Source organism: Propithecus coquereli, unplaced genomic scaffold (assembly GCF_000956105.1).
Source record: "Propithecus coquereli isolate 6110/MARCELLA unplaced genomic scaffold, Pcoq_1.0 Scaffold69, whole genome shotgun sequence".
Taxonomy (NCBI): domain Eukaryota; kingdom Metazoa; phylum Chordata; class Mammalia; order Primates; family Indriidae; genus Propithecus; species Propithecus coquereli.
The window spans coordinates 4,965,810-4,993,250 of NW_012152951.1; the positions used below are offsets into that span (position 1 = coordinate 4,965,810).

Consider the following 27,441-nt stretch of genomic DNA (forward strand, 5'->3'; position numbering starts at 1 on the left):
ATTTTCAGACTGATAGGAAATAAGTAAAAGTGATCCATGTTCATGTGCATTTAAAGACCTTTAGTGTTCACTTGGCTTATATTTATAGGGTCTTTCTGTTAAAAAGCAGGTGTATCCTGTGGTCGTATTTAGGAAGCTGCGTTAATACGTGAGGATTTAAATAATGATGCCCTACCTTCCAGTCATGCTTTCCATCAGCATTTTTTAATGGTTACAAACACTACTTCTCAGAGTGCACCTGTGAAAACTGTATTTACCATCCTGGATTTAAATATACATTTAGTTTGAGTAACTTGATGCTTATACTGTGCTTTTCATCTTTGGAACTCAGACTGTTTCTAGATCTTGCTGATTTGCTTGATTTGCACAGAACTATATTGTTTGTATTTTTTCAACTGTGTAAAACCAAGGTCTGGAGAAGTGGTCTGATCTGAAAGCAGGTAGCAGGGTGCTCCGCAGATAGTTGTGTGGAATGTGTGTTTGGTGAAGAAGGGGTTACTGGGGCCAACTAACTGACTTTTCCCACTGCTTACTGGTCCCTATTACAGAATCATTCCAAACTGCTTCTTTCAATCAGTCTTGACCAAATGATCATCATCTCATCTTTGTCAATCTTGGCACCTATAGATTGTTAGCAAGCGATCAGTTTTACCCCAGGTGACAGTAGGAATATTCCTGCAAAGGGCTTACCAGAAAGCACGGACCTAAATTTAAGTTCCTGAGTTCTCATTTATTTAAAAATGTCTCATGAGTAAAGTCACGCTCAGTGTCTTCTCATAGCTGGTCATCCTTTCCTTGCGTGGAACCCAGCAGCAGCGATGCACCGTAGTGATTCACGGCATTTGGAGCAAAGTTTTCTCCTGGGTGTTTTTCTGCCTTTAGGACTTGAAAATGCTCTGAGGCTGCGTTTGGAAGCCTTCATGTCCACTGGGACATTTCTTTGGTGTGCTTCATCCTTGAGTGAGCCACATTGCAGTTTCGGTTCATAGATCACAGAGATAGACCGGGGATAAGTTTCCCTAAGTTAGACACAAGTACCTGTACCATATTTTTGTTTATTGTTCACAGTTGGAACTCAAAACAGACAACAACCCCCAATTTCCCTTATATGCTCCCAGCGAACTGCTGTCTCACGCAAGAGAAATAAAAAGAAAAAAGTTCTCCCAAAGACTGTTGAACCTCTTACTGTGAAACAGAAGCCCAGTGCGTCAGAAATGGAGAGGAAGACGGCTGTGGCCTCGGAGCAGTCTGGTGTCCAAGCAGCCGAGCGTGCCTCCACGGAGGACAGCCACGTTGTGGGATTCGGCATTGTTCTGGAATCACCTTCCTCAGATGTAAGTTGATATTTTCCGGCTGCTGCTCTGATGTGATATAACTTTCAGGAATTTTATAGTAGTGATACATTTTCCCCCTGACTAGTGCTGCCCAAGACAACTAGAGAAACTTGCAGAATACATGTGGGAAAGAGAAAAAGACAACTAGTAATGATCTCCTTGCCTAGAATTTTCTTCTCTGAGGATTTTATGCCTTATTTATTTAAACATGTTTCCATTCTTTATCGCTGAAAAAAGAAGGGTGGTGGCATAAATAATCTGCTCACTAATTTCCTTTACATTTTTAATTTTGAAGTGGCAGTTTTCAATTTCCTTAGTGTAGAGAACTAAAAGAATATAATTAAATCCTTTGTAGATGGGCATAGATGAACAGACCCATACAGATAAGGTCATACCTTTCTGGAAACACAAACTAATAATAAAAAAGGAGCAGTGTGCTAATTCCATTTTATAGATGCAAGCCACACTGCTAATTAGGTGGCAGTGCCATGCCATTTACTCTGTGTAATGATAGGTTAACGCTCTGCAAAGGTTTTTCTATTTTAATACTGTAGCTAGAACATTGTTGCAGTCCAGGATGTTGGATGACATCTGAGATAACCATCTGACTTGCTATTTTATATTCATAGGACCATAAACGAATTTCTTTAATAATGTGCTATATTTGCAATTGCATACTCTGTTCATGATACAGCTTTATCTGAGTGCGTTTATGTCGTGAACCCCACCTTGCTGGGAGAGGTCTTAAAATAAACAAGAATGAGTGATCTATTATTATCAGATTGCATAGGATGAGAACCCTGGGGAGAACTCCCACAGGCCTGTACAGGATTGGAGTTTGGCCCTACCTTTCAAATTTTAAGTAAGAAACAAATTGCTTTTTTTTTTAAAAAGTGCTCCTTTTCAAATTGTGGGAAGACAGTTTGCTAGCAAATATCCACGCTGACTATTTAATAAAGGGAGATGACAAAAATAATCATCTTGTGACTTTTTTAGATTAGAAAATCATTTGAACATTTATCCAATCCATGGTGTAAAGGGGTATTTTTCAAATCTATGAACACATGCTACAACTGTTAAGAAGTTCTTCCAGACTCAAAATTTAATTTAAAAAAAGCCATTAATGATGATAATGTTCTACCCTGGACCAGTCAGCTCATTTATCATGTTGTTATTGCAACTAAGGCTGTGGTTCAAACCTGAGGTAGATCACAAATTTGAAAACAGGTAAATTAAACCACAACACAACACATTCAGTCCTAAGTAGTTTTCATCATACTTTTATATTTCCCTTAAATTTTCGAGGCATTTTTTCCTATAGGCATTGATGTATCGGGAGCAATAATTTAAGTTGTATAAATCATCTCCCAGATGGTTGATCTCATGCTAATAACTGAATTTTCTCCTTTTTTTTATTTTTAAGCTCCAGATGTACTTCAGAGATAAATTGAGGACGATCTAATAAACGCTTTATGTACATTAGCGAAATAGAAGAGAATAGAATTTTTATTATCTTAACCAATACCAGTATGATAATTTTATTTATATAGTATATAAAAATAGTTTACTTTTTGTTCGTGATTTTTGTTAACGAAACCTATTAAATTTGATAAAGCACATTCAGAATTGTGAAAACTCAGAAGCTGGTTGTCTTTGAAGAATAACATGCTTCTAAAGAAAAACAAAAAGTCTGTGTGGATATACAGACTTACGTTGTCCAACGGACACCCCGTGTGATTCATCTCTCCAACAGAAACTGTAACTGCTCTAGAGAACATGGCCCAAGTCCCAGTGTCAGATGAGGACATGCTGTCTGTGGGTGGCGCTCACGGCCACTGTGAGGCTGACCCACGCAGCCCGGGCAAGGGCGGGGGTGGAGATTGACTCCTGCAGGCGAAGGGACCACTGATGCCAGGACATCCAAATTTAGATGCCCTCCAGTCTTTTAATATTTCTTAGCCATGAATCTTTTGAAGTTTGGTGAAAGTTCAGAGGAGAAAACAGAGAGAACAGATAATAATCTTACAGGAATCTATCTATAAAACGGGTTGGAGAAAATATAAGCAGATGGGAATTGTGTATTTGAAGATGGGCCCTGAGACATCCCCAGAATCGGGAGGATCCGGTCCAAAATCCTAGGACCGGGCAAGTGGTCCAGTGTTGCTGGAAGAGCTGTGTGGGTCGGGTGGAGCCAGAGGGCGAAGCTCCAGGAATCACAGCCAGGCCTTCGGGGCACAAAGGAGACTCGCAGGTTCCCAGTGGAGGAGGAAGCCTGCCCGTGCTTTAGGATGGTGGCTGGAACGGCACTGTAGCTGACTGACAGAGCAGGAGGATGAGAGTGGTCTACCAGGCAAGAGGTCAGGAGGGTGTGGGCAGGAGCAGTGAGCCTGGAGACTCTAGCAGCAAGAAGAGCCACTTGTCGAGGACACGATGACGGAGAAAGTGAACCTCAGATTTCTGTCAGGGAAGGCTAGGTAGGTTACTAGCTGATACAACTTCACCTGAGATGGGGAGAGCGAGAGCAGAGCAGGCATTCTGCTCTGTATCAGAAGGAAGGAAAAGTGAGTTTCAAATCCTGAACACATTTGTTAGACACCTCCAGCCCAGGAGAAAGATTAGTGCTAGAAACGATGAAAAAATGACACAGAAAATCTATGCTTTATTGCTTTTGTAAATGTAAAACATTTAGTGTGAAATTTTTCAAAATTCACAATGTATTAAGTTATTGTTTTCACTCTGTGACTCACAGTGTCACACAAATACAAATGTATATATCCATGGCACAAACACAAACTTGAGAGCCCACATGGGCTATAGATCATTGCAGGTAGATCAGCGCTTCTGCCTGATAACGATTATCCCTACTCAAATACAGAAAAACACTAAACTCTAATCAAAACTAACTGAAATGTCAACACCTCAGAGTGTTGTGAGCATTAAATGATATCCAGTACGTACGAAAATCCTATTGCAGTGCCCGGCACATAGAAGGTACTCAGTAAATATTATCTATTTAATCTGCAAATGACAAAGCATCTGCATTTGCATTAAGCACAATACACAAAATAAACTTATGAAACATCAAGTCTTAGACTTGACTTTAATTGGAACCCCCTCTTCCATTTAACTGCCGTTTACTTGTTCTTTCCTCCGTACTCCTCTCTCTGCCCACCCAGCTCCCTTCCAGGCTCTGCTGTGATTTGAATGATCCTCCTCTATAGAATGTTCTATACTGTTTCGTAATTATTGACATGACGTCCTCTCCTTCCACTCCAGAGTCTCAAGAGCCGGGACTATAATATTACTATTGTTATTACACATGCCATCCTGTGCTACATAACTGATCTCATTAATCCTTATTCTTTGAAGAATTACCATCCCCACTTTACCGGCAGCCTGCACAAGTTCACAGAGCCAGGAAAGGTGGATCCCTCCTCTAGCCCAAGTCCGTCGTGCGGAGGACTTGTGGATGCCCATTCTAGCACAGTGCTCTGCATGACCAACGCTCCATGACTGTTTGTGGGATGATTGTTATGTGAAAGGAACAGAAAGGTTCAACTGTGGCTGTTACTCTACTTACTTGGAAGTTTCTTGGGGAGAACTGAGTGGGTAAGGGAACAGGCTTTGAGGTCTGGCTGCCTGGATTGGAATCTGAGCTATGGGACCCTGAGCAATGAACCTGACTTCTCCTCCCTCCGTTTCTCTCTGTAGAATGGGGATATTAATAGTAATAATGTTTACCTCCTAGAGTTGGCCTGTTGGAAGAATTAAATGAAGTAATCCACTTAGAACAGTGCCTGGCACATTTTAAGCACTCGATAAATATTGGTTCTTTTGTTAACCTTAGCAGTCCTACCTACATACCTTTATGGGAACAAACATAAATATTTAAAATAAACTTATTTGTATGTATGAATGAACAAATACACGTGAACAAGCAATTTTTTACAAGGGAGTAGCCAGAAATGTTTCTCTTTTGGGGTAGGATTATTTGACTCTGTTTAAATGAGCACATTAAATAAAATTCAAACCTAAATTACACAGAAGCAAAAGCAGAAGCCCAAAACTAAATTTCACATTTAAATACAGTATTTAATTTTTTCTTCATGGGTTCAAAACCCAATGCTCTACTAGTATTGAGACAACACAGTTTCTTATAGTCACTGTTTTTCCAATATTAGATATATTGATTTGTGGTTTTCAGGGCAGATGTAATACATAGCCTAACTTTGTTTAGTTCTTGCTTTTTGTTTGGCTTGGTTTTGGCTTTGGTGACACATTAATACCAGTTTTTAACAATATTTTTGTAATATTTTTAATAATAGAAAATATTTTTCTATTTGTTGTAGTTACTATGAATGTTCTCCAGTAATCCTAGATTACACCAATTTAAAAGTTTTTCAGAAGATAAATTTGTGGATATTCATCACCTTAAGATAATTTTGTTGAGGTTTATTTTATATCATTCTTCTTAAAACAAATAACTTAAAATGCACTGGTGCTTTCAACAGAAATGGTTTCCAAATTCAGAATCTGTTTTCTTAACACCTTCTTAGCTCAATAGATAAAATGATCCACTGAGAACTAGTCAAGTAAATCAAGCAAGCAGTTTTTTATTTATTCTTTGACATGTCGAAATAGAGGCAGTATATGCAAGAGAGTGTAAGTTCTAGCACAGGCTGCTTGGGTTCAAATCTTTGCTTTATCGTGTATTAGCTGGATAATCTTAAAGAAGTTACTTAACCTCTCTGAGTCTTAGTTTTTATATCTGCAATTGGGAATAATAATGATAGCCACTTAATAGGGTAAAAATTAAATTAGAAAAATCCATGTAACATGTGTTAGCTACCCTAGGGCCTGGAGTGTAGTAAGTAGCAAATAAATGTTAATGACCTCACTGTTTTCCAGGGCATAATGAAATGAATGAAATAGTCCTTGCCCTTCAAGGGACACACGGTGGAAGAAAATTCACAAACAATAATTACAACATCGCAGGGCTTAAGCTCTAGCACAGGCAGGCAGATCTCCTGGGCACCGGGAAGAGCAGGACCTCCCTGCCCACCGGGCCAAGGACAGACTCCCAGGGTGGACATTGCAGTAGCTAAAACTCTTATGTGTTCTACATTTTGGCTCAAATGTTTTTAGCATAAATAAAGCCCTAGTCTTCAGAGTCATTAATTTGTTACCTGAGAAGAAAGGAAAAGGCTAACAACATCTCTAAAAGACTGAAATGTCTCATTATGCAAGGGCGTGAAAAAAACTTGCAAGAGACCAAATTGTGTTCTTTTCTAAAATTACATTCTTAGTTCTACCAAAATTTGGTTAAATAAAAAATCTGTAAAGGACTGGCTCTTTAACGACTTCTTATAATTTTTATCCAGTAAACATTAAATATATATATGCCAGCACATGGATTACACATACATTTTGACAGAACTTTTGGCCGAGCATTTTTTACTGCATGTAGAGTGTCCACCTTACACCATCAGCCTTGACGTAGGACACACAGTGTAGCGCACCGTGCTCTGTCCCCATCACTGCTGGGGTTCTCCGCCCTGCTGTGTCCCCGAGCCACCCAGTCTCGAGAGTTCTTGTGGCCTCCTGGCTCACTGGGCATGTTCCCAACGTAGCATTTAATAAGTGGTAGCAGGAATTCTTGCTAAGTCCACCTGGAGCAGACCTGAATTACAGGAACAATTTTAGTTTCTCTCAAACAGAAGCAGATCACATGTATGAGCAAAATAAAATTAATTATATGGGGGTTTGTGGTTTTTAGAAATTCTTTTCTAAAAAAGAAAAGACCAGGTGGGGTGGTTCACGCCTGTAATCCTAGGACTTTGGGAGGCTGAGGCAGGAGGATCACTTGAGCCCAGGAGTTCAAGACCAGCCTGGGCAACATAGAAAGACCCTCCCCCAGCTCTATAAAAAAACAGAAAAATTAGCCAAGCATGGTGGCGTGCACCTGTAGTCCCAGCTACTCAGGAGGCTGAGGCAGGAAGATCCCTTGAGCCTAGGAATTGGAGGTTGCTGTGAGCTGTGATCATGCCACTGTACTCCAGCCTAGGTGACAGAGTAAGACCGTCTCACAAACACACACAAAAAAATAGAGGAGGGTTTAAATTGGAAACTTTTACTTGGGAGGCTGAGGCAGGAGGATTGCTTGAGCCCAGGAGTTTGAGGCTGCAGTGAGTTATGCTTGTGCCACTGTACTCCAGCTTAGGTGACAGAGTGAGACCCTGTCTCAAAAAAAAATAAGTAAATAAAATTTCTTTTCATAAACTAAAGCACGTTTTCGTAGAAATATGTCTAATATACTGCAAGATAAATATAACACCAAATGAGAATAAAAGATCGTTTATACACCAATGCAAATAGGAAGACTAAATCCACATCCTCTAAACGTTCTTATTAATCCTGTTACTGCTTTTCAGTCCAGAATCAGTTCATCTTATTCAGTAGAATGCGTCTCTTTGTCTATAGTTCCAGGTTTTGGCCCTGGGGCCAGCCTAGCCCCTCAAATCGCCAAGTGACCTCGTGCAAACCTATATCAGAGATAGTCCCTTGGTGATCAATTTGTACAATCTTAAAATTGTCCTCCTTTTTTCCCTTCAGATTATACAAGAGAGTCACATGATAGGCCCGTAGGGACTTCGGTGGGGGGTGGGGGAATCTTTTCATGTACCTGGTTAGGAGAGCCCCCACCCAAACTAGATCTCAGCCCCAGCTGCTCCTAAGCAAAGGGAGACCACAGCCGAAGTGCAAAGAAACAAACCAGTTAATGTTTGCAGGCCTGGATCCAGGGACATTTTCAAGAGTCATTATGACAATGTACAGTTTCTGCTTCCAGAACTTCACCCAGTGTAAGATGTCACGCCACTGGACACTTGATACGTTGTTGTGCTTAGTGGCTGAGGCACCTAAAAGAGGCAAGACATAGATTGGATATGAAAATCCACATTTATAGTGGGGATTCAGACTCTTAAAATGATGACTGTGTCATAAATTCTGCCCCAACCTTGAATGTCATCATTTAAAGATCGTAGTACTTCAGTGATCAGTAGAATCTGTCAATGAACGTATTAGCTGTCTGTCTTGGCCTGACTATCAAAGAGTGAATCTGTCAAGGGAAGTCTAGTTCTTAAAATGATATTCATTTGGAATAAATAGTTTCTATCATGAGTAAGCAGTAAGTTTAAACCAGAGCCAGTCAACCAAAAGAAGAGAGTCAGTGATATAATTTAAGAGTTTTAGCTTGTTTTTAAATTTATGTGCTCCGTGAGGAGCAGGAAGGGGCAGAGCTCAGGCACCTGTCCCCTTGCTGCTGCTGCCACCTCCGCCACCCATCAGACTACCGACTCCTTCATAAGGTGCTGACCTGGCGGTGAGTTCCTGTTCCGCGATCTCGAAAGATCAGTTCAAAATAACAGCCTTTGTGTGGCAGTAGAAAGTGGAACAGAAAGCAGTGACGGCGTCTGCATTGGCTGGAACCTCAGAGACCAGAATGCTACCATAGGAAGTCCCTTGGCTCCACAGAGGTGTGGATGCCAGAAACAGCAACTATACCCATCTCCTCAATGCCCCCTTCAAGGCCCTGTTAAGATGCTATTGCTGTCCTATCCCTGCCCAAGCCCCCTGTCCCCTTGCCCCCCACCCCCTGCAGCCATGTCCTGCCGGGTGCTGTCACAGCACTTGTTCTGTACCTCTCCTGTAGCATGTATCCTGTTCCACCGTGTAGGACAGGTGTTTCTGTGTACGTCTCACCTGCAGAGCCAGCCTTCAGATTCCCGCACACAGAGGGTGCTCATTGAATAGGTATTTAATCAGTGATCAGTTTTCTCCAGGTAGCCTAACTTCTGGAGTTGGCACATGAACTGTTCTAGAAGACATCAGTGCGCTGAGCCACGGCGGGGCAGACTTTCAAACCCACTTCCTTTATATGGGGCTAAAAGGTCTCTGAACCAACACTCGTCATTTAGAATGAATTCTTGCATGATGTTTTGTTTATTCTGACAAATATCCACTGGACACTATCTGGGTGGTTGGCACTCCAGATTCAAGAGAGTCCCCGTCCCGGTGAGAAACCCAAACTCGCAGCTAAGTATGTGCAGCGTGGAAAGTGTCACAGAGTCCATAGAAAACACCATGAGTGCATGAAGACGGGAGTGGCTAGTTCTGCCTGGGGGCTCATTCAGGCCAGTGTTTCTCAAGTCCAAGTTCCACAGGATAAATCAAAGGGGGTGTCTCATAGGTCAGGTGGCTGGGTTTTAAGCACATTTAATGGCATCAGAATCAAACTGAGGATTATATGAATAAGTTGATGTTCTCTTCCTGCTCTTGCAATTAAGAGCTTCTGTACGACCCTGTACCCTCAAATAGCTGTGAGTAGCTGCTTCTAGAAGATAAACTTAGATTTTTTTAATAGCTTTCAAATGATACAGGAACACTTAGCAAAAATCTGAGATCAGTTCATTCAGAACAAAAACTACATGCAGCCATAGGATGTGCAAAATAAAATTGTGACTACAAATAAAACTTCGTGTTAGATTATGATGGTAAAGTTCTCTCCATCCTAATATTTCTGCATGGAATCATTCAACAAATACTTATTGAGTGCCTGGTTTGTGCCAGCTCTGTCGTAGGAATTAGGGATACAGCCTCCAGCTCCAGACAGCCTCCTCTGCAGACCTGGGACCAGCGGGCAGCAAAATGCAGAAGTCAGAGGAAAAATCCGATGGCACAGTGAGATGACTTTCTGGATAATCAAGTCAAAAATGCCATTTTTAAGGGGCCCAAACTCCTTCCTGTGTCATCCAAATAATTTAAGCCATGCTCTGAGCACTGTTTGCTCAGACCATAGTGTGCCCGACGTGTTGAAAAGCAATAAAACAAAAACAAAAGTAATCATTCCTACTCTCCAGGACAGAAACTAATCCCAAATCCTCACATTTCTAATATGATTTAGAAAATCTAAAACGGTGCCACGTTTGCAAAGTGATAAGTACGAGATCTGAGAATCAGCTTTGATACTACATCTGACTTTTTGCTAATAAAAGTTTACCAATTGCATTTCTTCATATTAAAGTCATTATTTTAAAGCTACCACATAACCAACAATAAATTCATTAAATGACTTAGTAGTTTAGATTATGACTAATGAACTGTGACTATCTGTCCAGCAAGAATTTATTGAGTGCCTACTATGTGCCAGATCTTAGAGATACAGAGTGGGTTCCAGGATCAGGAAGGGCTGCAATCTAATAAATAATTCTGATGCAGTGTAATTAATTCAATCATGTACGTCTGTTAAATGAACAGCAGAAACAGAGTGCATAGCCATCTCCATGAACAGGAATGAGTTAGGAAAGGCTTTGGAAAGGAAAGGGAAGGGAAGGACGTGAGCTGGATGGAAAGATGAAAAGGCAGGTTGGAAACATCCCTGTGTGCCGATGGAGACAGCATTGTTGGCGTCATATGGTAGAGTCCAAGTTGAAAGGCACCTTGTAGGTCTTTGGATCCTGTAACTGGGTCAGGAAGTCCCTGACAGGAAAGCAGTGTGACTAGTGCGCTGATTTTCCTCTCAAAAGTAGGGGTGGGGGTGGATTTAAACTGCCTGGGAACCTGCTCGTCATTTTTATATGTTACGTATTAGTTTACATAAGTTTTCATTGGGGTAAAACATAGTTCCACAGCTGAAAGCCACTGGCATAGTAGAAAGAGCCATCAGGGGGCCATCAGGTAGCCCTGTATTTGTGTCCTCAAGTAAAAGAAATTACGTCCTTAAGAGAAAGTGATCTGTAAATTGTAATGCAACGAGCAAATCTGGATTATTTTAAAGTCATTTTTGTTACGATCTCTTTGGGCCTTAGTTCCTTCATTTACAAAATGAGGGTGTTTCAGCCAGAAGTCTCAGCTCCTCGACAGCTCTAGAATGATATGGTTGTGTAGTTATCCAGCCTTCTCTTAACTACTTCCTTTCCATTGCTTTTGACAAGACTTCATATGGGGATTAGAGCATCTTGTTTTGTGAATTAAAACTACTCATTGGTTTTATAAATTGCAAATATTAGCACACAAAGCTGAGACTGTTTCATTTGTAGGATATGGACACTTCAGTAGCTGATGATGTTGTTTTGTTTGTTTGTTTGTGGTACATCTGCCCAAAGTCAAATGCTTCAAATCTTGCTTTTAATGAAATATTTATGTTCTTTTGGTAGCCAGAAGTGCAACTTGCTGAAGGCTTTGATGTGTTTATGCCTAAATCTCAGCTGGACTCTATATTGTCAAACTACACTCGCTCAGGAAGCCTTCTGTTTAGAAAACTGGTGTGTGCATTTTTTGATGACAAGACTTTGGCTAACTCCTTACCCAATGGGAAGAGGAAAAGAGGACTCAATGACAACCGGAAAGGACTAGACCAAAATATTGTGGGTGCAATAAAAGGTTGGTCCGCATCATTTCATTTTATGGGTTCTTTGTTGAGCGTTGCCTTCATTCATAAAGACGCAGCTGAAAGCAGAGGAAACCGACTAGAGGTTAATTTCACTTTTGGGGGTGAGCTCTGTAACTTACCACCTCAAATAACACTAGAAGTTGGCATTTCCAGGTAATGTTAATTTGTTAAGATAATAATTTAAGAGCCAGAACCAAAAAGTGGTCTACTGCAGAATCAAAAAGTGTTTTCCTTATTCGACTTTTTAAATGAAGGTATTTTTCTTCTCTGTCATTAAGAACTTCACCAATACTTTATTTCAACTTAAATTTTTAGTTGCAAGTAAGAATAAAGCTATGGTGCTTTAAAAAAAAATAAAGTAAAACAGTTCTTTCGAAAGTTCAGAAGTTGCTTTGCTAGATCTTTGCTCCTAAAGACATTTTAAATCTAAGCAAACTCTGTGCCTCCCACACATTCCTGGCCTGCTCTGCTCCCTCTTATTTTGTGACGTGGAGTCATGCCAGCGACATGCAGAGACCATCGTGGGTCTCTCCCCTTAACACCTGTGGACACGTGTCTCTATCCCACTGCAGTACAGTAACCATGCAGGGGCACGTAGGAGCATATCTTTGTTGATGTCCAGTGTCACATTCTAGACCTAGTTTTTAAGTTTAAAGTGTCCTTATTCAGGACTCTGATGAATGTGACTTTAGGAAATAGAAGCATTTAAATATTATTATCAAGAAGAATGTAAACAAGGTCTCAAGTCTTATAAGCACAACTATCATGAAAATGAAATTTTGAGTCAAGCCTTAATTCAAACTAGAATAACTGATAAGGATGTTCCTTACTCAATTCCTGCATTGTTTGGTTTGTGGAGTGGGACTAACAGAGAGCCTTCCCTGCCCGCTCCTGCCCCCATTATCTTGCAAAATGAATAAATGAATTTACTAGTGCTTAAAGGATACTTGGAAATCCATAATTAACTTTACAAAATAATACGGTTTTTCAGTGGAGTTAGCAAGTACCAGACACCCTTTGTTCGTGGCCAGAAGGACATAAGCCTTCATTAACAGAAAATTTCTTAATGCTCCGTCAGAATTTTTTCACTTAAAATGACAGTTGAGTTGTATTAAATAAGAAAAGCTACAGAGATACCACTCTCTGCGCCTTCTCTGAAAAGGATGATTCAGCCTAAAGTGACACTAAAAACAAGATTACAGGATTTGAAAAATGGTCAGTGATGTAACTAGGACTTGCTTCAGTGAGGAAGGCCCCTTTTCCATTTCATCTGGCAGTCTCGAAACACGAAGGTCAAGGCTGCTGGTGCTTTTCTGAAATATAGCCAGGAATCGTTTTCATTTTCTTTGTTTTTTTTCAGGGCAGCATTTTATCATTATGAAAGCATTTAGAAATTAGGGAACCATAAATGACTACGGTCCATTTTAATGAAAGTAGAAGAGTTACCCCAATAATAGGTAGGAATGAAACAGATCATGGCAAGTAGACTGACAGAGGTTTATTCTGCCATTTTCCATCTAGACTGGACATCATACGAGAGTTGGAAAAAGTGGATTACAAACAGAAATAGAGGACACACCTTAATGTCCTTCACGGCCCTACTCTTTAGCTAGAAATAAAAATGGCTGCGAGACCTTTGTTCCTAATACAGAACAAAGTAAATTATTCAAATCAAAGGACTTAAAATTTCCATACACTTCTTTTATTGTTGAATTAAATCCGTCATTAAAATTCTGCTAGAACAGCACAGTAACTTAAAAAAGACAGAAATCCACCCATAAGCCGCCAACAACCTAAATGAACAAATATATTCACTTGTTTCCTTTCAGTGTTTATTCGTAGACATTTGTTTTGATTTTAATTTTTTCCTGATTACAAAAATAATGTATGTTTCTAAAAATATCCAAATCATAAAAAAAATGTATAGAAAACTAAAAGGCCCCTATAATCTCACTCTTCAGAGTTTATGGCATATATTCATACCGTCTTTACTCAAGTATGAACATGGTATCAGGTTTGTCTTTGTTGTTGTTGTTTTAGAGACAGGTCACACTCTGTCACCCAGGCTGGAGTGCGGTGGCACAATCGTAGCTCCCTGTAACCTCGAACTCCAAGAACATTGTGTTCATACTAGCCATCCAACCTTTTTACCTGATTTATTCTGATAATTTTTTATAAGCTCCTTGAGGACAAGCTTTGTCTTAAATATATTTAATTATTACCTGTTGCACATGAAAAAGTTTAGGTAATGCCACCCCAAAATATGCGTCTTCGGTAGGCTGATTACTTCCACCCGAGGGCACTTGGGGACCAGCACGTGCAGGCAGGGGCTTTCTCTGAACTCGCCTTTCTGCCTAGAGACAGAGCCTCCAAAAGGGACTCATGAACCAGGGGGAATTGACTCAGATCACAGGAGAGGACACTGGAGGTGACACCACGCACAGAGTTTGTCACAGGCTATTTCCTGTTGTTCTGAAGGCCCATTCATCTTTCCGCAAAATCACTTCTTCTCCCCTAAGTTGCCTACATTCCCCACCCGGTCCCCTATGAAGGAGGTACATAAGCTTCTAGATCTCACTGGGTTGGGTATTCACTTTTCTGTCTTGTGATGTCCCTGTGCACACAGTAAATATGTACATCTTTTCTCTTGTTAATCTTCCTGCTATCAGTTTATCTCATAGACTCAATTATTACACCCTCAGAGGGTGGAAGGAAAGTTTTCCCTCCCCTACACACTGCACTGAGCACTTTACACCGACCAGCGTTTCCATAAATACGTGTTGGGTGAGCGAATAGGCATAGATATTGTTTTTTACCTTGACTTTGACCTTACTTTATTGACCTAATTGGTCTAGTACTAAACATCCATCCTCATGTCTTCTCATAACTAATTTAGAATGATTGCCATTAAAACATTGTTGTAAACTACTACCAGTTAATAAAATGCCAATGAAAATTAAAAATTGGAAACCAAGATAGAATATAAATTTGAATATAACTCTCTTAACTCCCAGCTGCCTTTTTCCTTTACTATGCTTTCCCCAACTAAAAGTTTATTGATTGCTATATTATAATACAGAGTAATTTTGGAAGCAGCTTTGAATTGAAAGTCTCATAGAATAACTATATCCAGGTTTTTTTGTTTTGTTTTGTTTTTTTGTTATTAGTAGACATGAAAAGAGAAATTTATTTCTCTAACCCAAGTCTTTTGACTCTGAGTGATGTGGTAATGTGATAAAATGGTTTCTTTCTACATAACAGTGCCAAGGTCATCCTTGTTGTTTATTATTGCTGTGTACTACACACTTAGGAAAGATTTTGTAAATATTAAATAGTCTTTCTCACTCTTATGGGATAGTGTACCAAGAGTGCATTAATTTGAAAAGTCCTATTACCTGGGAAATATGAAGACTGGTTAATTTTATAAAATCTCAGAAGTGAAAATAGCAGTAGGGGCTTGATTTTTTTTTCAAACAAAGGTGATTAGATTGGTTAAAACAACAATGGGAAAAAGACGAATGAAAAGCTATAAAATGCTTATAAGTAGGAACAGAAATGGACTGAAAAAGAAAGTTTATTGTGGGGATTATTAACAAAGCTTTTTGTAGTGATAATTAATATTCCCCATGACAGCATCTTGAAAATAAAATATAAGCCTCTTTGGTAGAGATCATATTTTCACATAATCTCATCTGTTTTATGGGGACTAACACTTAATGGTAATTCATTAAAAATTCACTGATAAGTATGACCCAAGGCATTGGTGATGAAAGGATCCTTAATTAGAAACGCTCACCTGAACACTTTAACTCTGGGAAGAATCAACTTATGATCTTATTAAGGGGAAGTCTTGGGTTTTAGTGCTGAGGATAAGGCTTAGTATCTTGGATTTGATTCAGAATCGACTTTATACCCAGAGCACAGAGTGGAGGTTAGTGCCCAGGTATGTCCCCCCACCTGCTGCGGCTGTAACTGGTCCTCCGTCCAGTTCTTGCTGTGATACAGTAGACTGTGCAGGCTGACTTCGTTTGAGTTACCTAAACGTGATAGGATCGTTGAATCTCTGAATGCTCTTCAGAAAATACATTTGCAGTAAAGCAATTTGTAGAACCCAGGTAGGCTTTCTAATTCAGCTCTGTAGTGATTAGCTGAGAAAGTTTTATTACTTCCAAACTGTACTGGAGTCTTGAATCCTCTTGCATTCAAAGGAAATTACATTTGCATATCAAATGAAAGACCTGATTGGTGGTTCTTAGTTCACGCCATGCAACATAAAGGGCCACTCTCCTGAGAAGCCAGCACTGATGGTCTGCCTAGACAGCCGCAGGGAGCACAATTTCCCTGGGAGGGAGCACTCCTTTGTTGGTGGTACCCCAAAACATTAAGGATGCTTCTTACGAGATTAGAATGCCTCACTGCATTTGCTGCCCCACTTTCATAGCTCTACAAAAAAGACCACCAAAACCTCTCCTTTTATTCCTGCAACTCTAAAAACTTACAGGATCCATATTCATCATCCATTTTCTTGGGATTTAATCAAGAAAAGGGAATAACTGTTTTCTATGTGACCTCACATAGATTTAAATTGATAGGGTTGGTGGTGGAATTTGCATCTGATTTATTATTTATTTTTTGATAGTAACTCCTCTGTGTTCTCAGAACTCCTTATAAGAACAAGGCTGAAACATTAGCTCAGATTTGAAAGCCCCTACAATGTTGATGATTTTATTTCCATTTATAGGAGAGCACACTGAGGCTCTGAGAAATTAAGTAAACTTACTTAACTTAGAGTTAAACAGCTAGTAAGTGGCGGAATTGGGATTTAACCCTAGGCCTCTCTGACTCCAAAGACATTTTCTAGCACACTCCACTCTTTTCTAAGAGGAGTATTTGAAAACAAAGGCACCCTACCTTTAAATTTCTATCTTAAAATTTAACATTTTGGATTCATTATAAATCCTACTACGAAAGTGGCCATACTGATGATTTAAGACGACCCGTTAGTTATTTATGCAAAGCATATTCAAAGTGAATTTCTGGTTGCAATACAGCTATACTCCAATCCAGTTACTAGCTTCAAGGGCAAGTGTTTTCTTGCAGATCGTGAGAATCAGCCCCATCGTGCCAGGGAGGAAAGTGGGACTGTGATCCCTCCCCTCAGTAAGAGACGCTTCTGAGACTCCTCCAGTACATAGATCACAGGAAAGAGCATGCAAGTAAACACTGCAGATAGCTTGTCTTCCAAAATTGTATGTAAATTAAATTCTAGTTTAAACACTTGGCTTGGAACCCATTGATGAATGCATTGCTTCAAGAATCCTTTTGAAAGATAGTCATCTGTGAATGTATCTGTTCATATTTTTACACATCGAATCTGCTTAAAACAGGGTATAACTACATAACAACTATATAATTACCTTGCAAACATAGCTTGTCTCTCAGCTATGTTTGTAACTATCACCTAGTTATTGTTGTATTTTCCCACTTTTTTGGAGGCCCAGTGACAAATGGATCACGTTGAATCTCACCTGTTCTGTGTGTATAGTCCTGTGTTTTCAACGTCTTCCCTAGTGTGCGTACTTTAATGTGCATCAGAATTACCTGGGCTGTTGGTTCAAAATTCGTATTTCTGGGTCCCATGCTCAGAGATTGATTCAGTAGGTATAAGGTGGTCCTAGAAATCTGGATTTTGAACAAACAACCTGATTGTTTTCAGACCCCACCCCCAGGAGAAGCAGCTCTCTCCTGCCCTTGACTCTAACAGTCAGGATGTATCTGAGCAGCACACAGCAGCCCAGCCGTGAAACCCAGTCTCCTTCGGCTGTTCCTTGTGAACACCCAGCTTCTGACGGCTGCTCTACTTCTCTCCTGGAGTAAATGCCGCACAAGAGCATTGTCTCAACGGCCCTCATCCTTTGAACGTCAGGGGTTAAAATGATTTTTCCTGTTGTGTTGCACAAGCGTCCTGGTTTCGGATCTGGCTGGGTGCTCACCAGGACTTCCCCGAATAATGGCCTACTTCACCAAGGCGAAAGAAAGGCATTTCCAGACTTGAGCGCATCTCTAACTTATGAATCACTACGCAAATACCACAGGGCCTTGTCGTTACAATCCGGAAGATATAATACCCATTCTTGGCGAGCTCCTGGCCAAAGTCACCTTGGTTGCACATTTGAAGCACTTGTGTTTAGCCAGCTTCTGCCCCAGACAGTGTGATACCAAAGACACGATCTTTGCTGCTTTTCAGATACTGGACTGAGTCATGAGAGCACTAAAACCTTTGCAGTAGTTTCATTGACATGGTAAACCTAGAAATCACCGACAGGCATGAAATTTCTGTTAACAGCGTAAGTGTTTATTACCCACCCACTGTGAGCCAACAGCTGGTGACATAAAGCTGAGTGAGGCATGGCCCCTGAGCTTAAGGAATGTGCAGTCTAGTGCAGACATGTAAACAATGACCCGTAACACGGAACTAGAATGAAATAAATGTCACATGCCCAGTACCTAACTGGGGAAGGAGGCACAGAGGATGTCAGTCTCACTAGGGGACAACTCACAGAGTAGTCTGAACTAGTCCTATCAGATGCAAAGAGAATGGAAAAGGTTAACTACGGAATACGTTTAATGAAGCTTAAATTCAATAAAACACTGGATGAGAGCCTTTTGCCTTCGGAACTGTTTAAAGCCTATTCTCATTGGTGGCCCTTGAGGCCTCAGCAGCCTGTTTACCTTAAGTGTCTAACTTCAGGAGTGTAATGCCAATGAAATGAATCAGATACAGTCTACCCCGGAGGGCTTTCATCCAGAGCTGTGCTTCTTAATGCTCCCTAGACCCTATCCCAGACCTTGTGAATCGGGATCCTCGGGGTTGGGGGGCCACAGTGAGTCTAACATTCACCCCTGCTTCGGTCTGCTCTTCCATACGCTCAGAAAAGGAATCTCATATTCCTTAAAACTATAAATCCACATCTTGGCTGCATAAGGAGCGAATGGAAACGTGTAGGAATTTGTTGAGAAGAAGGTTGTGGCTTTTGTTGATCTTTCTGGAGCCTTTCCCATAACGGACAAGAACCAGTTGTGGATTAACTTGCAAGGATTCAATTCGAACTCTCAGTTACTGAATTCCGACAAAACCTACATTTTAACACCACTGTTAGGGTGGACAAAAACAACCTCCTGTCAGAAGAGCTAAGTTTCTGTCGCATGAACAGGGCCACCACAGCATTGCACAGCGTAATGGGCACCGTTGTTGATGTATACACTTATCATGACAGTTTCCCTGCAAATGAAAGTAAAGTGTCTTGAGGAAGGACACCTTTCTAGTCTGCACAGTGGCACCATAGGGGCTGGCCATGGCCCTGAAGATAGAAAGCAGTGTTTGCTGCACAGCCCGCCTCCTTTTTATTTAACTCCCTGAGTTGTTTGGCTGATCTAAGATACTCACCAGCTTCCTAAGGCAACACCACATCCTCCATTTTCTCTCTTCTTGTAGAGAAGCGGAATTGTATAATAAGTCCAGAATTGGTCCAATTACATTCCTTGTAGCTTTTCTTCTGGACCTACAATAGATGCTGGAAATCCAGCAAATGTTTCCATCAGTTCCGTAAACAGATATTGACTATCTTATGTGAGGAACGCATTGAAAATCTGAGAGACTCAGGCATTGGCATTTGCTAGTATTTCTGCCCTAAAAGTGCCTATGCAAATGATCATGGAATATTTGTAGTCCTGGTAGAACTATGGACTTAAAGAGAGGGGTCTAACCTTTTGCAATTGGGTCTTCCCACTGAACGCTCCCTCCAGTCAAGTCTTGTGCTATGTTGACTATGTTTCCAGGTTGTGTTTTTTGCATCCCACTTTTAGTTAGATTCTGATACCTCTCCTAGTTCAGCTCATAGTATTTCTCAGAATCCTTTTTAGACTCAACTTTGACATCCTCTCATCAACCCTGTCTCTTTGATCACAGGGTAAACCCAGGATTTGTTATTACAAGTACCTCCCTCCCACACCCCTTCCTCACCACATGTACCATTTTGAATCAGCTTGGCCAGGTGCAAGTAACTGGGGATAAATCCCAGCTAGAAATGTGGGCAGAAGCCAGGACACTGAGGACCAAGACATGCAGGACATTGGCAGCTTCACTGCAGGGCCTGGGGCCTGTGCCAACCTCTTTGTGGAGGGTCAGAGGTGGCCCTTCTCACCCACACGGTGGTCCCCTGGAGGGTGGCACGGGCTGCCTAACACTAACTCCTACCTCGTGGCCACATCATGTTTAGCAGAAGCATCAATATTCTACTCTCTAAGTCTGAAAGCTCAGAATCACCTTCAAAGCCTTTTTTTCTTTGGGACTAACCCCACTTAGTTACCCAGCCCTGTCAACTCTTTTTGTCCTTCTTCCCTCTTTGAGCGCTCTTGGGCTTCTCCGACACCATCGTAGTCCTGCTGCACATCACCTTGTCCTGGAAATTCTGCAAAAGACTCTTGAAATATCCTTCCCACCTCTACTTTCCCCTCCCAGTTCAGACTTCACACTAACAGCTGAGTGACGCTTGTGAAGCGACATTTCATGACGTCATCTTCCTACTCACCTCCCCTGGGCCCACGAAATCAGGTGGGCCCTTTTCCACACCCTCTGTGACTTGATTTCTCTCTCCTTACAACCGTATTTCCCAGCACGTCCTGCCAGGGAAACCAGCCCCATGTTACTGCTCTTTCTCAAACATTACACACTCGTTTTGGACTTTGGGTTATGCTCTTCTCCCTCGGGCTAGAATACTCTTCTCTTTTTAGACAAATCCAACTCGCTCTTCCTGGTTCAGCCCAAGTCTCACCACCTCTACCATGAGACTCCCTCCAGATGTCCTAACCTGCACTGATCGCCCCTTCCTCGAAATTCCAATAGCACGTATTACCTTTACAAGGTTTAGCAATAAATCTTAATCCTTTGCTTTGCACCTAATGGTTTGTGTGGAGGATGATCCTATCATTTAGTGCCCAAACTGGGACACTTTTGAGAGTAAAAATGGTGCTGTTAATTATTTCTTTGGGAAAACAGGCTTTTTAAACTTGAACTATCCTGGGCAAATCAGGATATATGGTCTCCTCTTCATGGTTGGGCATCTTGTCTTCCCAACAAGACCATAAGCTCCAACGAGCAGAGATCATGTTTTATATTTGCTTTGGATATTCTTGGGCATGTGAAATAGCACCACTCACATAACTGATGATCAACAGATACAGGAAGGAAGGAGGAAGGGAGGGAGGAGTCAGACAGACAATCTATCTTCCCTGGAAAAGATGGTTTGTTAAAAATCAAAACACAGCTCCACCACATTGGGTGCGTACAGGACAGGAATAACGAGATAACGACACAACTTCCCCATGACATGTTGGAAAAGGGCAGCTGAAATTCGAGAAGGCAGAATATAAATGTGAAGATCAGAAGAAGCAGCGGCAACAGACAGATCAGATGGTGTGTAGCAATCTAGGATTGTATAATCTAGTTGATAAAAAACATCAAGGTGATCCCAAATATAAAACCAAGTTTGTATTCAGCAGGGACTCTGAAAGCATCGATTATTGTTAAAGATCAAAGAACAACCCCCGCGACATGCAGAATGGAAGGTATATGGAAGGTATAGTTTGCCATGCTTCCAAAGACAAAGTATAATAATTTTATTGTGGAATATTGGTTTAAATAAATCCAGTGATGGAATCCATAGTCAGGCTAAATGTGCCATTCATTATTTTCACTGTCTCAAGACTTCTTGATACATCAGTAGACTTATCCATACGTGTGATTTTTTTAGCATTCGTCATAGCAACTGGTGTCTCAAGAGGAGATCAAATAAAAGTTTGAGTACTTTCTCATCAGCCTCAAAATGTGAACCCCGTATTTTCCTAAAACTGATCTCAATTAGAAGGGACTTGCCACTGTGTGAAAAAAGCAGGAAATGTAGTCCTTCCTCTGGGGCACAACCCAGCGCCTTCACCCCTGGTCCACTGAGAGCAGCCACAGGGACGTGTGCAGGCACAGGAGGGACAGTGCGTCGGTCTGATCCAGTGGGTGAGACCCCCCCCTCCCCAGCTCATTGCTCTTTGTTCTCCAGCCTCTGCCACGGCTGGATGTGGGGGGCTGGGAGGTGCAGAGCGGGACCTGAGCCTCCTGCACACGACATAACCTACCTGGTACTGGAGACATTACTCCCAGACCTCCTGGCCGTGGGGTGGACCCAGCACCGCATGGAACGACTTCAAAATTCACATACTGAGAAACCCAAGCTTTAAAAACGGAGAGAAAAACTCATTACCTTGTCCTCATTCGTTGCTCTATAAAACAAATAAATGAGTGATACTAAATATTTCCAGTGTGCCTTCCAAGTAGAATTTCTGTAAACCTGTGATTTTGAAACATTTTTTTTTTGCTAAAATAAAAATGGGGTAGACAGTAAAACACCATTACATCAAAGCTTGTTGTCACCCAGATCTTCATGCTTAGCAGATACGATTCATTCCCTTGAAATACACCAACCACGTGAAACAAAGGTGTTGTCGCAGAGCTCGCCAAAGGAAAGTGTCAGTCACATTTCCAATAGTAGCATTAGCAATGAGCTCTGCTGTGGGCTTCCTTACATCGATACAAATTAAAATTAACCTTGTTTAATTTGAGAAACCACCTCTCAGCACTTCCTTTTTTAGACAGAGATGGAGCCACACTGAATGAAGGAACACAAGGGATGTCGTTTCCTTCCAGACGACTCTGGCCGAAAGGCTTTGAGGATCGCTGTGATTAAACGAGATTGTTCAAACCTCAAAATCCCAGCAGTCTGGAGACAGTGAGGAGGAGTATGGTGGGATGTAGATTTGCTCCTGTCCTTTAAGCTCTTGAAACATTACCTTCTCTAGAGAACAGTGTGGCTTGAATAATTTCTAAAGTCTCCAGTTTGGAGATTCTATGTTTCAGAAATTGTAGTCCAAATTCTCAGAAGTAAACCTACAGAATTAAATAAGTATGGCTGGGATCAATTTTATGGATGTCGGGGGCCCTTTTCATTACAACAACCGGTTGAAAATAATAGCCCCGTTCGGTAACGATCGGCACGAGGTATTCAGGTCGTTTTGTTCAGCTTTCCCTACAGTTGATCGCCCGGCGGGCAGGGTCCCGCGACACTCTCAGCTACGTAATTCAGTAGGATATCTTAAGTTTACCAGTAAATACCTTACTGTGTGTCGTACTCTAGTTCCTTCATTTAAAGGCATCGTTTTTAAGTGCATTCGTTGTATTAGGTGCATTTTTAGGTGTTAATTCTTTTTGTTAAACCAAACCTGAAGCGAACTTTAGGACTCAGTATATTTTGAGTCCCATGGCTATTTACTGAAGAAATGCTTCTTTCAGTTCTTTCAAGTTAAGCCACAGGCCAAAGACAAGTTTCTCAGATTTATTCTTTCACTAACCATACGTTCATGTTTGCCTGCTGTGAGCCAGCAGTGTGTGGGAAACACGATCTCTGCCCTTGCTTTGAGCTTAGAGTCTAAATGAACACTGGGTGCTGTTGTTTCAAAAATCACAGGTTCGTGACCTCAGGGAGGCCTTATTTGGGAAGGTCACATTTCAGCTGAGACCCGAAGGGTGAGATGGACTGATGTCTTCACTGTTATTCCCTGAAGGCAGATACTGAGTCTTCGCCTCGCTCCCTTTTAAAGACAGCTCGTGGTGCTCATCCCAAAAGAGAGTGTGTGTAAGGAATATAACTGCGATCTGGTCAGTACTGACGTTTCTATGGCATAGCCCTAGGAGAAATTTTCCGCTTTGTCTATAGACTGGCTGAAGATGACATTTGTCCCCATAAGCGGTGGTCTTTAGATTAAAAAGTAAAAATAATAGTATTCTTCTTCATCTTGAATGTGGTGGAGACTTCTGCCAAGATTTGTTTTCTCTCTGCCTTACCCCAAAAATTTAAAACAGATGTTAATTTACTTCATATCCGCTCTCTCTTTATTTTTTTAAAAATTAAAATGTTCCTCTCCCTTCCATTCTTTCTCTCCCCACCCCCAAACCCCAGAGCAACCTGAAGTCGGCGTGGATCTTTCCCATCCATTCTTATTTCCCCACTTACGTGTGTATCCATTAATCCATTTCACTGTGGTTTTGTACTTACAAATCTGCACACACTGCATCGTACTGTACTTTTGCAGCTTGGTTTTGTTTCACTTGTCCTCTTTTTAAAAAAAAAAAGATGTTTCTGTATCAATACATGGTAACTCTAGTTTATCCATTTTGGCTGCTACCCACTAGCGGTTGAGACAGCCCGTTCTTTCTCCAGGCTCCTGTTAAGAGACACTGAGGCTGGTTCTTCTCTTCCCTGGTCACCCACGGCATTGGTCGTCTGTGTGTCCTGGTGCACAGGTGTGAGTTTCTCTAGGGAAACACCAGGCAGTGGAGTGGCCGGGTGCAGGGAACAGCTGCTTCAGCTTCACTGGGCACTGCCCCGTGGCTCTCCGCGCTGAGTGGCATCGTCGACACGTCCACCCACAAGGTAGAGGATCCTGTTTTCCCCATTCTTGCCAACATCTAGTGGCATCAGACAAGCTTTCACCAGACTGGTTGCCCTCAGATGGCACCTCAGTGGTGACTGCTAATGACGGTGAGCATCCTTTCCTATTTGTCTTTATTTAAGCACTTTTTTCTCTGCGAATTTCCATCCTTTTCCTATTTTTCCTTTATGTTTTCTTACTGACTCATCCGAGTTCTTTTGTCGGTGAAATGTGTTGCAAATATTTTCCAACTTGTGAAAACTGCCGATGATGGCTTTTATCCTACCAAAGTTGAGATTTGACAGTCAGGTAGATTTCTTTTCCTTTGTGCTTTTCTGTGCCTATTTTTAAAAGTCCTCCCTACCCTGATAACATCATGGTATTCTCTTATTTTTTTTTTCCAACAGAGTTTTATTTTTTTTTTTATATTCAGGTCTTTAATCCACCTGGAATTTGCTTTTGCCTAAAATGTGAGGGAGAGATTTACTTTAATTGTTTTTCTCGACGGATAGTCATTTTAACATTATCTTTTTTTTACTGATTTATAAATCCATCTCTGTCGTACACTGAGCTCTCTCTCTCACGTGTTTACACTTGGTCTTTTCTGTGCCTTTATCTCTTATCTGAGCCAGTGCTACATGGTTTCCATGATTCGGGTTGTAATAATTTCTGATGTCTGGCGGGTCACACCCTTCTTCCTTCTCTTCCCTCTTCTCCCCTCTCCAGTTCTGTCCTCCTGTGCTCGGTTTTCTTCTTCCTTAAGTACAGCATTTAGTGATTCTTCGAATGAGGGTCTGCGTGGCATATCCCTTCGGTCTTTGTTCCGAACATTTCTTTATCTCAGCACCATCGAATGATGTAGAGTTTATTGGGTCCTTTATTCCGGATCCAGGATGATGTTTCCATTGCAATTTGAAAGTATTCCAGTGTCCCCCTGATTCGGTTGTTGCTGGAATCTGACCGGCCTGTTGCTCTTTCGTAGATAATCTTTCTTTTCACTCCCGTTGCTTCCAGAATCTCCACTTTTGGCACTCTGCAGTATTTTCATTACAGCAATACAGGTCTAGGTGTGTATTTGTTTTTATTCATCTGCTTGGTGGTTGTACGTCTTGGAACCAAAGGTTCATGACTCATCGATTCTGGAAGTTTTTCATCTGTTAAGTAACATCTATTTAAATTTTGCATTTCCTTCATTCTTTTAATTCTCTCCCTCTGAAACATGTTAGTGTTTGTTGGACTTTCTTATCCTATGCTTTGTAGCTTTGCACCTGTCTGTTACATTTCCCATCTCCCATCTCTCCTGTGGGCCTGAGACCTCAGTTCTCTTCCCTCATCGGTGCAAAATCCCGAGTGACATGATATTGAGACTGCAACTGCTTTACCCACCCCAGGGCCCCTGCAGCATGTGCCTTTGGTATGCGCGTGCTCTTCCCTATGTCTGGAACGTTCTCCACCCTCTTTCTCCTTTCTTTATGTGGCCTTCACTTCTTCTTTGGTTTCAGCTCCAGCCATCATTTTATCCAAAAACTTTCCCCAGCCACCCCACTCTACCCAAGAGCGGGCAAGGTGTCCCTTCTCCGTGTACCCGGTCCTTGACTTCTGAAAGAGCAGGTGTGCCCGGTGCTGTTCTTGACTCTCTGTTTGCCTTTGCCTCCTCTTCACTGCAAGCTCTTTGGGGACAGGGGCCATTTGTTCGTGGGCACCCAGTGTAGTCCTGGCACACCGTGGATCCTGAATAAATGTTTCCTGAACGAATGCCCGTTACCTTTACAGTAAGGGCACAGTGGGGTGGAGGTTCCAAGTGTGAAAGACCCCCCAGTTTGTACACAGGGTCAGAAAACATCGTCCACTGTAATTGCTCTTGGCAGGAATCAGCAGAAGCAGGTGAGGGAAACCGCATGCTGAAGCCGTCACATCTCATGAGATCGCTGTGACTGTGTGTCTCACGATGTGCTTCTCAGGCTCATGGGTGCCCAGGGGCCAGCGATGGGAAAGCAGAGAGGCCGGCCCATGCTGCTTAGGGTGTAGCGATCAAGGGGCGTCCGAGCAGGTGGTCATCAGTGGCGCTAAGAGTGTTAAGAGTCAGGCTTGCGGGGCACAGTGGTGTGTGCCCGTAGTCCAGCTACTCATGAGGCCGAGGCCAGGGGATGGTGTGACTCCAGGAGTTCAAGACCAGCCTGGACAACATAGCAAGATCCTATTTAAAAAAAAAAAAAAAAGCTGGTCACAATGGCTTACACCTGTAATCCTAGCACTTTGGGAGGCTGAGGCAGGAGGCTCGCTTGAGGCCAGGAGTTCGAGACCAACCTAAGCAAGAGCAAGAAAAATAGAAAAATTAGCCGGGTGTGGTAGCACACACCTGTAGTCCCAGCCACACGGCACTCCGGAGGCTGAGGCAGGAGAATCGCTTAAGCCCAGGAATTGGAGGCTGCACTGAGCTGTAACGATGCCACTGCACTCTAGCCCAGGCAAGAGAGCAAGACCCTGTCTCAAAAAAGAAAAAAGTCAGAAACTTTACTCCAACCTGTATAAAATGCTCTGTTCAAGAAGGCTGTTCAGTTTCCAGAGCAAAATGTCACTCGGGTTCCCTTAGGAAAAAGATGTCTCGCAGCGCTGCTGGTGGAGATGCTGAAGCATGGAGGCCGCTCCAGGGCTCACCTGCAGCCTGCGGTGCTGAGCCGTGTTCTCTATCTCTCTGGTCCTTGCTTCTCTTTGCACCTCTGCTCCAACCTCCTCTCCCTAGCTGCTGGCTTCCCCGGCTCATTCTCTGCTCCCTCGCGGTCCTGGTTTGCACGTGGTACGTCGCGGTTTCTCACACTGTGACATTTTAGCTTTGCCGGCTGTTGCTCAGGCCCTCGGCTGTCGTTGCCTGTGGTTCTCAGGGGGAGGCTGGGAGAACATCCAGCTTGTCCTTTGGCTCAGTCTGCGGCTGAGCTTCCCGGAGGTCAAGGGCCCATCACTGCTCCGGTCAAGCTGTGGCTTAGGGGTCATGGTACGCAGTCCCGCCCACTCTGGACTCAGGGGCGAGGGTGGGCAGGTTCCCGCAAGCATCCTACAGTGTGGCCAGATGCCCTTGGCCCTTCCCCACGTTCACCAGTCAACCTTCATCAGATGTTTCAG

General features: G+C 42.1%; 1 protein-coding gene across 4 annotated transcripts in view; it reads left to right on the forward strand.

Annotated features, from left to right (window-relative positions):
- Positions 1-27,441, forward strand: part of BEND7 (BEN domain containing 7) — a 77,588-nt gene that overhangs the window by 31,065 nt on the left and 19,082 nt on the right. For all 4 annotated transcript variants that reach the window (XM_012660968.1, XM_012660969.1, XM_012660971.1 and 1 more), the window contains 2 exons: positions 1,069-1,334; positions 11,549-11,774. In XM_012660968.1, coding sequence (XP_012516422.1) covers positions 1,069-1,334; positions 11,549-11,774 — 492 coding nt within the window. The remainder of the gene's footprint in view (positions 1-1,068; positions 1,335-11,548; positions 11,775-27,441) is intronic.